Source organism: Salvelinus sp. IW2-2015, unplaced genomic scaffold (genome assembly GCF_002910315.2).
Source record: "Salvelinus sp. IW2-2015 unplaced genomic scaffold, ASM291031v2 Un_scaffold3930, whole genome shotgun sequence".
Taxonomy (NCBI): Eukaryota; Metazoa; Chordata; class Actinopteri; order Salmoniformes; family Salmonidae; genus Salvelinus; species Salvelinus sp. IW2-2015.
The window spans coordinates 11,630-24,935 of record NW_019945204.1 but is presented as its reverse complement, the minus strand read 5'-3'; the positions used below and the strand labels follow the sequence as shown (position 1 = coordinate 24,935).

At 50.9% G+C, this 13,306-nt stretch overlaps 1 protein-coding gene across 1 annotated transcript in view; it reads right to left on the bottom strand.

Moving 5' to 3' along the window:
- Nucleotides 1-1,108: 1,108 nt before the first annotated feature.
- Nucleotides 1,109-13,306, bottom strand: part of LOC139026124 (homeobox protein cut-like 1) — a gene marked incomplete at its 5' end in the record, with an annotated part of 13,559 nt that continues 1,361 nt past the window's right edge. Inside the window, 7 exons of the mRNA XM_070441420.1 lie at nt 1,109-1,304; nt 1,472-1,612; nt 2,915-3,191; nt 7,663-7,959; nt 9,279-9,453; nt 9,533-9,724; nt 11,394-11,490. Coding sequence (XP_070297521.1) covers nt 1,109-1,304; nt 1,472-1,612; nt 2,915-3,191; nt 7,663-7,959; nt 9,279-9,453; nt 9,533-9,724; nt 11,394-11,490 — 1,375 coding nt within the window. The remainder of the gene's footprint in view (nt 1,305-1,471; nt 1,613-2,914; nt 3,192-7,662; nt 7,960-9,278; nt 9,454-9,532; nt 9,725-11,393; nt 11,491-13,306) is intronic.

Below are 13,306 nucleotides of genomic sequence, written 5' to 3'. Positions count from 1 at the left end.
TGTTTTTAGATTTAGCTTTGATTCTTCTCTTTCAGCCCTGAATCATCTTGCCGACGCACGCACGCACGCAGCGCCACACACACACACACACACCACACACACCACACACACACACACACAGCACACACACGATGTAACAAGGTTAAAAAGTCGCACTGCTCTTACAAGAACACACCAACCAGTAGAAGAAAAGAAGGCAAAAGTTTTGTAACAGTCACAGACAGTGTCGGTAAATGAGGAGGTCGGTACACCCTGTGGAGGGACACTTGTTGAGCCAGGACACTGAGGTTTTATTCTTTCTAAACTAACACATTAAACACTTCTACTCCTGTGAGTGTTCCATCCTTTAAAAAGCCGTGGTTCAGCTCTGCGCAGAAAACCCGCGCCAGCTCGAGAACTCGAAAACCCAGGTCACTCTGCGAGAAAACCCAGTCAGCCTCTCGGAGAAACCCCAGGTCAGCTCTGGAGAAACCCCATGTCAGCCGGGAGAAACCCCAGGATCAGCTCTGTCTGTCTGTGGTCATTTGCCAGGATTGGTTTTGCCGTACCTGCCAACTGGTTAGGTACCTGCCAGATGGTGGAGTCGCTTACTGGTGGGTGTTTGGGGTAACACCTCCATAGATATTGGCTCGGTGTTTGGATAGCGTACAGACACTCCCAGTAACTTGGTGTGTCTTGGCGGGACAGTACTGCCTGTCAGTATTTGTTTGGGAATTACGCAATTTGTGTGGGGTACAGTACTGCCATAATTGGTGGTGTTAGGGGTACGTACAGTACTCGCCAGAAATTGTGGTGTTTGGGGGTACCAGTAAACCCCTGTGAGCCAGCCAGGCACGGACTAAGTGATTCTCATAAAAAATAATTGAAGAAAATACCTCAAATGTATTCAGAAAGCCTTGAAAGATTCCCTCCTATTCTTGTCCTTCTAAGTGCTTCTCATTTTTATCTTCTTCTTATACTTGTTTTGCAACCACTTTCTCATCCCTTTCTCTCAGGAAAGAGACTGTGTATAAAAAGTGCCAATGTAGCTGTGGCGTTGCTGCTCCCCTCTTCTGTCCAATAGGAAGAAAGACCAGGAGGACCATCAAAGGGCAGATGTGTCGTAGTGTTAACGTGGTCCATGGAAGAAAGCCGACTCTGGGGAGTGTTCAGACAACTCCCACTCAGAAGGTCTTCTCTTGCCGGCGAAGCCTTCTCCAGTCTGTGGCATGACTCCATTGTCGATGCTTGGCAGCTTCCTCTTCGTACTGCGCAAGGGTATTCCCTGGGTTCCTAGCTGGGGTTGAGGGTTTGACTGGAGGGAGCTGAGAGAGAGAGTACCTCCTCAGGTAGACTGAAGAGGTGTGCTGTTGCTTGCTGTGAGACCGGCAATCCGACCGAGCCTGAGAGTGCAGTTTTCTCTGGGCAGTGATCCACCTGACACCCCCGCTTCAACCCCGACCTCCATTCCTGGTTCTCAGGGGACTCCTACTGGGCCTTCCCTGTGTGCCCCCCACTGTGCCGTCTGAACTCAGTCCCGTCACAGCTGTCCCCCTCCCCTGCTTTAGCTGCTTGCCGCTGACCTGCAGCCTCCGAATCTCCTCTATGAAGAGCTCCCTGCGCGATACGATACCTCGGGAGGGACGGAAGAGCAGGCGTAAAGACTAGGTCTATGAAGGAGGGCCCTCAGACTATAGCCTGGCCTCAGACTAAGCCTGGGCCTCAGACTATACCTGGGTGCCTCAGACTACAGCCGTATATTGCATTTTATTTTTATAAACGGACACTCATTAACTATATTGTGTCTAACTGTTTAAAAAAAATAAACAGTAGCCTATATTCCCTCCTCTCTCTCCATTCGATAGGTTATGACTATGACACTGAAGGCTAAGTGTCATTGTTTAAGTCATGGTTTTCTCCTAGTCAAACATTGAATGTAACAGTGTGTCCATCTCAAAGTCATTTTAACAGCCTAATAAAAACGTACAGTAGCCAGAGGACTAATAATGAGACAGAACAAAACATATCAATAGCCTATAAAAACATTGAATGACCAGTGTAATCAAATTACCATGTGGGACGGGGGGAAAAAATCCCTCCGTGTGAAGTTGAAAACCATACGACCATAACATGTCCTCGTTCCTTCTACTGGCCTATCATACCGTTTAAATAACAAACTGAGTTATGGACGGCAGCTTATTTCCCAAACGTTCTAGCCTATGAAAGTGACGTCCTAAAAAATACCAAGAACCACAGTTTAAAGGGGCTATTCTCATCAAACTCCTTCACAGTATATTGTTTCTATTGTGTTATGAGACGGTAGACTGCTTCCTTAGCCCGTGACGTCACTACAGTAAGACAGCCCGTTCCTCATCAGACACGGCTCCATCGTGTGCGCGCCACAGACAGAGACAGAACACACACACCAACACCCAACACACACACACACACACCAGACACCCACCCACCACACACCAGACACCCAGCACACCCAGACACACACCCAGACACCCCACACACCCACCCACACCAACACCCACCCACACCCAGCACCACCCACACACACCTAGACACCCACCCACACCTAGACACCCACCCACACCCAGACCACCCCACACCAGACACCCCACACCCAGCACCCACCCACACCCAGACACCCACACCACCCACCCACACCACACAGACACCCCACACAGACACCCCAGACACCCACACACCCACCCACACCCAACCTGTTCCAGTCATACCATGTTCCTTCATACCGTTCCTGTCATACCTGTTCCTTCATACCTGTTCCTGTCATACTGGTTCCAGTTCATTCCTGTTGCCTGTCATACCTGTTCTGTCCATACCTGTTCCAGTCATACCTGCTTCCAATCATACCCTGTCAGGTGCCTTAAAGTGCTTAAAGAAAGCTCGTAGCACAGTAACTGACCTGTAGTTGTGGAACCAGTTGATGACAGTGCTGGTCTTCAGGTTAAGCTGGGAGGCCAGCTCCTCGATGGTTTTGGGGGAGGGGTAGGGTTTCTCCTGGTAAGCCCTCTTCAGAGCCTCCTTCTCCTCGGGACCCAGAACCACCCGGATCTTCTTCTGGTACAGCTGAGGCCGCCGCTGGTGCTGGGGGCTGGAGCTCTGAAGGAAGTCTGGTCCTGCCAGGCCACCGTCCACAGAACGGCTATCACTCAGCGAACTGTGGCGTCTCTTCAGGTAGGCTGGGGGGGGGACGGGGGAGACAGAGGCGAGGATGAGATATCGTTCTAGATAAACACAGTGTACTGGTACCAACACCCACTAGGGGGCGGTAATGTCTAACTTTAGCAATACAAGGAACAAGGTGTTYGCCTCTGAAAGCATTACATGCTACAAATGTGTAAATGACAGCATGGATTTGTTAGTGCCTCAGACCGCTGCACCACTCGGGAGCCCAATCTCCTACAGWACAGTACAGTACACACTGATCCAATGACACGATTAAAGAGAAGAAAAATACAAATTCAAAACATGGCTTCAAGGCCATGTACATGTGTCTGTAGCCTCTAAGTGATACACTACACAGGGTCAACTCATGGTTTGGTCTGCCTTTTCTCCCAGCTCTGCTATTGGCCTGGTCCCGCTGCTCTATTCTGACTTTCAGTGACAGTCACCCTTTTGCCTGCGCTCAGTGAGCTCCAACATGTGGTGGAACCTCTCACCTCCAMGCCTGCTGTGGGCATGCTCAGTGTGAGGGGTCAGGGGGTCACTAACAGAGAGAGAGCTGGGGAAGCCAGGCCCGGTCCCAGATTTGTTTGTGCTTTTGCCTGCTCCGTTGTCAAAGCAAATCATGTTTTGCAAACAGCTGATGTCATGACTTTTCCTCTTTTGTCCTTTCTATCATAGCTATCTATAGTACAGGCTGGGAGAGGAACCGTGTGATGTCAATCCTACCCTGATGTCTATCCTACCCTGATGTCTATCCTACCCTGATGTCTATCCTACCCTGATGTCTATGGCTGGGAGAGGAACCGTGTGATGATGTCTATCCTACCCTGATGTCTATCCTACCCTGATGTCTATCCTACCCTGATGTCTATCCCACCCTGATGTCTATCCTACCCTGATGTCTATCCTACCCTGATAGGGTGGAAGATAGCAGAGAAGTTAGTTGTAATGGAAGTAGAACTACTATGTGTTTACTTAATGCGAAATCAAGGGAGGGAGAAACGATGGGGAAACCAGGAATCAGGGGATGAATGAAACCAGGAAGTAGAGGCTTAATGAAATCAGGAAGCAAGGGATAAATTAAACCAGGAAGCAGGGGATAAATTAAACCAGGAAGCAGGGGATAAATGAAATCAGGAAGAAAGGGATACATTAAACCAGGAAGCAGGGGATAAATGAAATCAGGAAGAAAGGGATAAATGAAATCAGGAAGCAGGGGATTAATGAAATCAGGAAGCAAGGGATACAATAAACCAGGAAGAAGGGGATAAATGAAATCAGGAAGCAAGGGATACATTAAACCAGGAAGCAGGGGATACAATAAACCAGGAAGCAGGAGATAAATGAAATCAGGAAGCAAGGGATAAATTCAACCAGGAAGCAGGGGATAAATTAAATCAGGAAGCAGGGGATTAATGAAATCAGGAAGCAAGGGATAAATTCAACCAGGAAGCAGGGGATTAATGAAATCAGGAAGCAAGGGATAAATTAAACCAGGAAGCAGGGGATAAATGAAATCAGGAAGCAAGGGATAAATTCAACCAGGAAGCAGGGGATTAATGAAAACAGTGCAGTAAGGGATGAATGGAACAAGGAAGCAGTGGGTGAATGGAACCAGGAAGCAGCGGGTGAATGGAACAAGGAAGCAGTGGATGAATGGAACAAGGAAGCAGCGGGTGAATGGAACCAGGAAGCAGCGGGTGAATGGAACCAGGAAGCAGCGGGTGACTGGAACCAGGAAGCAGCGGGTGACGGAAGCAGAAGCCAGCAGGTGAATGGAACAAGGCAAGCCAGTGGATGAATGGACCAGGAAGCAGATTAGCGGGCTGACTGGTGGAACCAGGAAGCCAGCGGGTGTGAATGGACCAGGAAGCAGTTGGATGGAACTGGGAAGACAGGAACGACAGCAGGTTGAAGGGAAACAAGGAAGGCAGCGGCGTAGACTGGGAAAAGCGAAGCAGTGGATGAATGCGAAACCAAGGCAAGCAGGGGTGAGATGGAACCAGGAGGAAGTCCAGATAATGGATCAGTGCAGTAAGGAGAGAGCCAGGGGGAGGAGACATTATTTAATGCATGACTGCTGCTGAATGATTATTGGATGATGAAGAATGATAACTGTCGTGGGCCCCTGGACGGCCACCTGATGTCACATCCAATAAAGCATGTAATTTGTCGTGCCCTCGTAATTAAATCTCGCGTCACTAATCATCACCGGGTGTGTTTGGTCTGTGTGTAGCGACGACAGCAATGCAGAGAGAGAGAGAGAGACCGTTCCTTTCTCTCCAGGCGTTTCATGTCCCATTAGTTCTCCAACGTTTGTGTGGGTCCTCAGCCAGAACTGCATACGGCGGACGAATGGCTCGACGTCTTAGACTGACGCTTTTTCCAGGGTTTTAGCGAGCCAGCAGGTCAGAACACAGGCCTGGGTCGAGACCCAGCGATACTTACTCCCCCAAACAGACCGCGCCTGGGGGGAGAGAGGGTAGAGAGATCAAGGGGGTCAGGTGAAGGTTGAAGGACTACCAAGCTTGTATTTGGAGATAACGTGATGAATGCTTTAGCAGTATCTAATAATAAAAAAAATATGATAGGGTGAAAACTAGGGGCGCAGCTTTTGAAAAGGGGCGACGGATGTGAAACTAGGGGCGACGGCTTAACTAGGGGCGACGGAGTGAAACTAGGGGCGAACAGCTTAACCTAGGGGCGGGACTGCGATAGTAGGCGGTAGAAATCATAAGGGGCGACGGAGCTGAGAACTAGGGGGACGGGGTCTAAGTATGGGGGCGACAGGGGTAACCAGTGCGTAGGGGTTTTACCCGGTTACAAGGTGGCCGAGCGGGCTGGTAAACTAGAGCGACGGGTGTAACTTAGGGGCGACGGGGGTTAAAACTAGGGGCGACGGGGCTTAAACTGGGGGACGGGTTGATAAGACTTATGGGGAGTGGACGGGGTAACAGGACGCTGAACTTAGGGGCGATGGGTTGAACAACTAGTGAGGCGCACGGCTTAAACTAGGGGCGACGGCTTTGAAACTAGGGGCGACGGGCGCGTAGTGTAAACTAGGGCGCGACCTAGGGGCTAAACTAGGCGCGGCTGCTGAAACTAGGGGCGACGGGCTTAATAGGGCGAGGCTGAAACTAGGGGCGACGGGCTAAACTAGGGGCGACGGGCTTAAACTAGGGGCGACGGGCTGAAACTAGGGCGACGGGCTGAAACTAGGGGGAAGGGCCTGAAACTAGGGGCGACGGGGTTCTAAACTAGGGGCGCGGGCTGAAATTAGGGGCGACGGGCCGCCTGAAAATAGGACGGGCGAACGGGGCCACGGGCTTGAAACTAGGGCGACGGTGCTAGAACTAGGGGCGGGGACGCGGGCTTAAACTAGGGCGCGGGCTTTAAACTAGGGGCACGGGCTAAACTAGGGCGACGGCTTAAACTAGGGGCGCCGGGCGTAAAAGGGGCGACGGGCTTAAACTGGGGCGACGGGCTGAAACTAGGGGCGACGGGCTGAAACTAGGGGCGACGGGCTAAAAGGCGGGGCTGAAAAGGGGGCTGACGCGGGCTGAAACTAGGGCGACGGCTTGAAACTAGGGCGACGGGCTATAACTAGGAGGCGACGGCTGAACTAGGGCGACGGGCTTAAACTAGGGCGACGGGGCTAAACTAGGGGACGGCTGAAACATAGGGCGACGCGGGCTGAAACTAGGGCGACGGGCTGAAATAGGGGCGACGGGGCTGAAACTAGGGCGACGGCTAATAGCGGCGACGGCTGAAACTAGGGGCGAGGGGCTGAGAACTAGGGGCTAGCGGGCTTGAAAACTAGGGGACGGGCCCTGAAACTAGGGGCGAGCGGGCTGAAACTAGGGGCGACGGGCTGAAACTAGGGGGGACGGGCTGAAACTAGGGCGACGGGCTTAAACTAGGGGCGGCGGGCTAACTAGGGGGCGGCGGGCTAAACTAGGGGCGACGGGCGTAACTAGGCGACGGCTGAAACTAGGGCGACGGGCTTAACTAGGGCGCGGGCTTAAACTAGGGGCGACGGGCTTAACTAGGGCGCGGGCTGAAACTAGGGGCGACGGGCGGCTGAAATAGGGCGACGGGCTTAACTAGGGGCGACGGGCTTAACCTAGGGGCGACGGTGAAACTAGGGGCGACGGCTGAAACTAGGGGGACGGGCTGAAACTAGGGGCGACGGGCTGAAACTAGGGCGACGGGCTTAAACTAGGGGCGACGGGCTTAAACTAGGGGCGACGGGCTAAACTAGGGCGACGGGCTAAACTAGGGCGAGGGCTTAAACTAGGGGCGACGGCTTAAACTAGGGCGACGGGCTTAAACTAGGGGCACGGCTTAAACTAAGAGTGAACGACAAAGAAGGAAAATAGAAAAAAGACAATAGGAAAATAGGTAAAGAGAGAAAGAATAATGGCAGGAAGAGGAAGGAGAAAACAGATAGGAGACTGAGAGAATGATAAAAAGTCTGAGTCTCACCAAGGTTGTTATCAGTCAGCACCTCCTTGACCTTCTTGGTGAGGACGTATGTGTCCAGCTCTGGAGACATGGCTATSGTCTCRTGGATGCTGAGGCCTGTGATGGGGCCGAGGAGGGGCGTGCCYGGCTGGGACTCCCCCCCTGATGGCTCACCATACGGGGGATCCATASACGGGGCCTGGGAGGCAAGAGGGTCCCGGTCCCCCCCTAAACCGTAGAATGACTCCTCAGCAGAGCTCAMTGGGGACTCTGGGGCAGGGCTGCAGCTGGCTGAGGTCTGGCTGGGAGTGCCCTCTGCTGGAAGAGAATGGAAACACAGGGTAGGCAGGAGGAAGACGGACTTAAGTGGTTCTTTATTCTGGTTCTGGAGATCCAAACGGGGGGGAAAAAATTGTTTTTGACCTAGTACATTTCAACGTCTTGACGCTGAGCTGACTAGTGGAACGAGGTGTAGTGCCAGCCTTTGAATCTCCAGGTCCAAGATGACTAAACAGTGAGAGATCACACTGCCGTCAACGAGCCCAGTCAGAAGGAAACCTCTAGCCCATCAACACCCTCACTGTTGGCAGGTCTGAGAGAGACAACTCTGTAGCTTATAACAATACGGATTCATCTCCACTAAACTCATTAGACTACCTTATCCAGTTCAGATCGGGCAACCAACAACAGGGATGTATTCATAGGCTATTCTGCATCTCTTCCCCCTCCCATAATCCCCTCTGTCCCCCTTCCCCATAATCCCCTCTGTCCCTGTTCTGTTTTGCAGAAGGCTGGAATGGAGCAGTCATMGAGGGTGAAACTAAGAAAGTCCTCTTGAAGCCTGGAGAGAGACACGCTATGCTGCCATGTCCCACCCAGAAGCCTGACACCAGGGCTGGGGCGAGAGGAGGGAGGGGTGACCGGCTGGCATGACGGCAGACGGCAACCAACCCCCCCCCCCCCAACTATTCAACAGCACTGCTGTCACCCAGGCTGGTGAGGAGATGTTATAGTCAACAGTTTAAACTGTGATCATTTACAGCTCAGCAGTTGACGTAAGTTTGAGTGGCGTCTAATTGAGAGACGATCGTCAGTCAGTTTCTTTGTCAACACCACACACACACACACAGTCCATTACCTGTTGTAGCAGGCTCGATGGGTTTCTTGGCTCAGGTCACGTGCACCACAGCTTGCATACGCAGGCCTCTGAGGTCACCTGCCCCGGGTTTACGACGAGCGCCACGTCACACACACTTCCTAGGCCTAACACACACACCACACACACACACCACACCGCACCACACACACACACAACACAGCACACACGTGTTCATGGAATGCTAAACAGATACAGAGAGACACAAGCGTACACACACATGACTAGGTTACATATATTCTGAATATGATATTGCGATCAAAACTGATGGATAACTTCATAGCGGTTGATCTAAAGGCTGTAGACACTCCAGACGCTTCCTCCCCCCTGCCCTCTCTCTCTCTACCAGCACTGAGTTCACACTGTTCTCACCCAGGGCTGGTGTGTGATATTCTGAGCGTGGTAACTCACCTCTTAGAGTCTCCCGTTGTTTCTCCTCTCCGCCCAGTGTGGGTTTATCTCACGGTGGTCTGTGTTTCACCGTACTCCACCACTAGCTCCCTCCCAGTGCCCCCCTCCAGGCCTGGCAGACCCCTCAGACTCCGACCCAGCCTGGGCCACGCCATGCAGCCGATGCGTCTGGCAATCGACGCCTCTGTCGCTCCCTTCTTCACACCAGCTGAAAGTCCAGGACTGTTGAGGGCGAGGAGGGGGAACTGGGAGGGCGGTGGGGGTGTTCTTCACGGGAGAGAGCCAGAGGGTGTAGGCAGGGAAGGAGGCAGCCAGATGGGACACCAGTAGATCTCTCTGGGAGGAGAGCGAGGAAGAGGAAGAGGAGGCTTTTTGACGGGATGGGGTTCCACAGCAGCTGTTGGGCCTCCATTCCTCTTCGAAGCTTGTTCTAGGGATGGAGCGGGATGGCCTCGTCTGAACCGCCTCCTCCTCCTCCTCCAGCCCCCCTCCAGGAGAAAGACCCATGGGAGAAGTCTGCTTGAGGGAGAAAGGCATAACGGTATCAAGGACTGTATATCGCCCCCACACCACAGAACGAATAACAGCAATATTCTGAGTTAATTAATACACTTCCTGGACACTTTAATGTTAGCCTCTTGAATAAGGACAAAACAGATGTGACAAGACCTGCTATATATAATGTTCATCTAAAAAGGCTTGTCATCTATGCCACCACAGTGGAACAACTGTCACTCCTATGCCACCACAGTGGGAACAACTGATCATCCTATTTCCACACATGGTAACAACGTTTATCCTATGCCACCACAGTTGGGAACAACTGTCATCCTATGCCACCAGCAGTGGGAACAACTGTCACCCTATGCCACCACAGTGGAACAAAACTGTCACCCTATTCCACACAGTGAACAACTGTCATCCTATGCCACCACAAGTGGGAACAACTGTCATCCTATGCCACCACCAGTAGAACAGACTGTCATTTTTCCTATTGCCACCACAGTGGGAACAACTGTGATCTATTCCAACCACAGTGGAACAACTGTGATCCTTATTCACCACATGAACAACTGTTTATTCCTATTCCACCACAGTGGGACAACTTGTCATTCCTATTCCACCACAGTGGAAACAACTGGTTGCATTCCTATTCCACCAACAGTGGGAACAACTTCAATTCCATTCCACCACAGTGGGAACAACTGGCAATCATATTTCCACCACAACGTGGAACAACTGGCATCCAATTCCACCACATGGGAACAACTGTCACCCTATTCCACCACAGTTGGAAACAACTGCTCATCTATTCCACCACAGTGGAACAACTGTCCATCTATTCCACACAGCGGGAAACAACTGTCACCCTATTCCACCACAGTGGGAACAACTTCAATCCTATTCCACCACAGTGGGACACTGTATCCTATTCCACCACAGTAGGAAACCAACTGCCATTCCTATTCCACCACATCGGGAACAACTGAGCATCCTGATTCCAACCACAGTGGGAACAAACTGTCATCCTATTCCACCACAGTGGACAACGTGTTCATCCTATTCCACCACAGGGAACAACTGTCATCATTCCACCACAGTGGGAACAAAACTTCATCCTATTCCCACCACAGGGGAACAACTGTATCCTATTCCACCACAGTGGAACAATGTCATCCTATGCCACCCACATGGAACAACCTGTCATCCTATGCCACCACAGTGGGAACCAACTTCAGCCTATGCCACCACAGTGGAACAACTGTCATCCTATGCCACCACAGTGGAACCAACTTTCATCCTTATCCACCCACAAGTAGGGAACAACTGTCATCCTATGCCACCACAGTGGAACAACTGCATCCTATGCCACCACAGTGGGAACAAAACTGTCATCCTAAGTCCACCACGTGGGAACAACTGTCATCCTATTCCACCCACAGTGAACAACTGTCACCTATTCCACCACGTGGAGACAACTGTCATTCCCTATGCCACCACAAGTGGAAAAAACGGTCATCCATGCCACCACAGTGGGAAACAACTGTCATCCTATTCCTACCACAGTGGGAACAACTGTCATCCTATTCCACCAACAGTGGAACAAACCTGTTCATCCTATGCCCCACAGTGGAACACTGTCGATCCTATTCCAACCACAGTGCAGAGAGGAGATGACACTCACCAGATTCTGCACCTGCAGCGCTCTCCTTGCCTGCTCCAGATAGACATTGATGCCTCGTCTGAACCACAGTCTGGAGTACGATACGTGTGTGATGTTCCTGGACAAGGGAGAGAGAAGGGAGATGAGTTAGACATACCACCAAGGCTAAAAGGTAACTTCGCAAAACTACTGTTTAAAAAAGATACCACTATATAGTCGACAGACAGACAGACAGACAGACAAAACTCATAAACTCTATAAATGATCCACTCCTTTGACCCAGAGAGGAGAGCGGCTTCTGTTCGACATTCCTTTAACGCCTCACACACTATTCTCTTTTACACTGCCAGGCCAGTATGAGTAGGTTGTGTGTGTGTGTGCATATGTGTGAGAGACTGAGAGAGAGTATGTGTGTGTGTGTGAGGAGCGAAAGCGTGAGAGAGTGAAGCTTGTGGTGTGATGTGTTGTGTGTGTGTGTTGTGTGTGTGTGTGTGTGTGTGGTGTGTGTGTCGGTGTGTGTGTGTGAGAGAGCAAGTGACGGGTGGTATGATGTGTGTGTTAGAGAGAGAAAGTGAGAGTGAGCTTGTGTGTGTGAGTGTCTGTGTGTGGTTGTGTGTGTGGAGCTCTGTGATGTGTGCGTGTGAGCTGTCTGTGTGTGTGTGTGAGTGTGGTCTGTGTGTGAGAGTGTGTTCTGTGTGTAGTGTGAGTGTGTTGTCTAGTGTGTCTGTGAGTGTGTGTCTGTGCTGTGTGGAGTGTGTGTCTGTGTGTGAGAGTGTGTGTGTGTGTGTGGGGGGTACATGCACAACAACCAGGCACGCTTCATTCCATCACCCCACCCACTCCACTCGCACTTCCCACTCCACTCCGACTCCACTCCACTTCCACTCCACTCCACTCGGACAGAAACAACGAGCATGTGTTGTAGGGTCAAGACCTGTCCGGAGCTTGGTCAGAGCTGCACCTCTGCTTGGCACGTCCTGGTTACCGCCTGGCTAAAAGCCTGGCCTGGGTCCTGCTGTCAAACAACAACACCATCTTCAACTCACACCAACTTCCTGCTTCACATGTATTTTCATTGCTCTTCAATAAAACACGTTCCCACAAAACGACCACACACAGCTACTGAACTGTAACGACAAGGGTGACACATTGTAGACGTAGAGGATAGTCGCCCAATCAACAAGGACTTTCAACCGAGGACTGACAGCTTTAAAACAAAGGTGACGTGGATAACAGAAAGCAAAGTCTGGACGATTGAATGCAACACTGTGGTTAAACTGACCCTGTCCCCCTGGAGTCCTCCTGTTAGTCAATAGCTACTTGAACCTGACTGGTAAACGGCTTCCTCCTGTTAGCTCAATACTATTGAACCTGACTGGTAAACGCTGTTTCCTCTGTAGTCAATACTATTGAACGCTTGACTTGGTAAACTCTGTCCTCCTGTTATCAATTACTATTGAAGCCCTGATTGGTAAACAATTCCTCTGTTAGTCAATACTATTGAACGCTGACTGGTAAACCGTCTCCTGTTAGTCAATACTATTGAACCACTGATGGTAAACGCTGTCCTTCCTGTTAAGTCAATACTATGAACCTACTGGTAAACGCTTCCCCCTGTTAGTCAATACTATTGAACTGACTGGTAAACCTTTCCTGTTGTCAATACATTGAATCCTGACTGGTAAACCGCTGTACTCCGTGTTAGTCAATACTATTGACCTGACTGGACACGCTGTCCCTCCTGTTAGTCATACTATTGAACCTGACTGGTAACGCTGTCTCCTGTTAGTCAATACTATTGAAACCTACGGTAAACGGCGGTTCCTCCTGATTAGTTCATACTATTGAACCCTGACTGGTAAACGCTGTCCTCTGTTATCAATACTATGGAACCTGACTGAGTAAACGCTGTCCTCCTGTTAGTCAATACTATG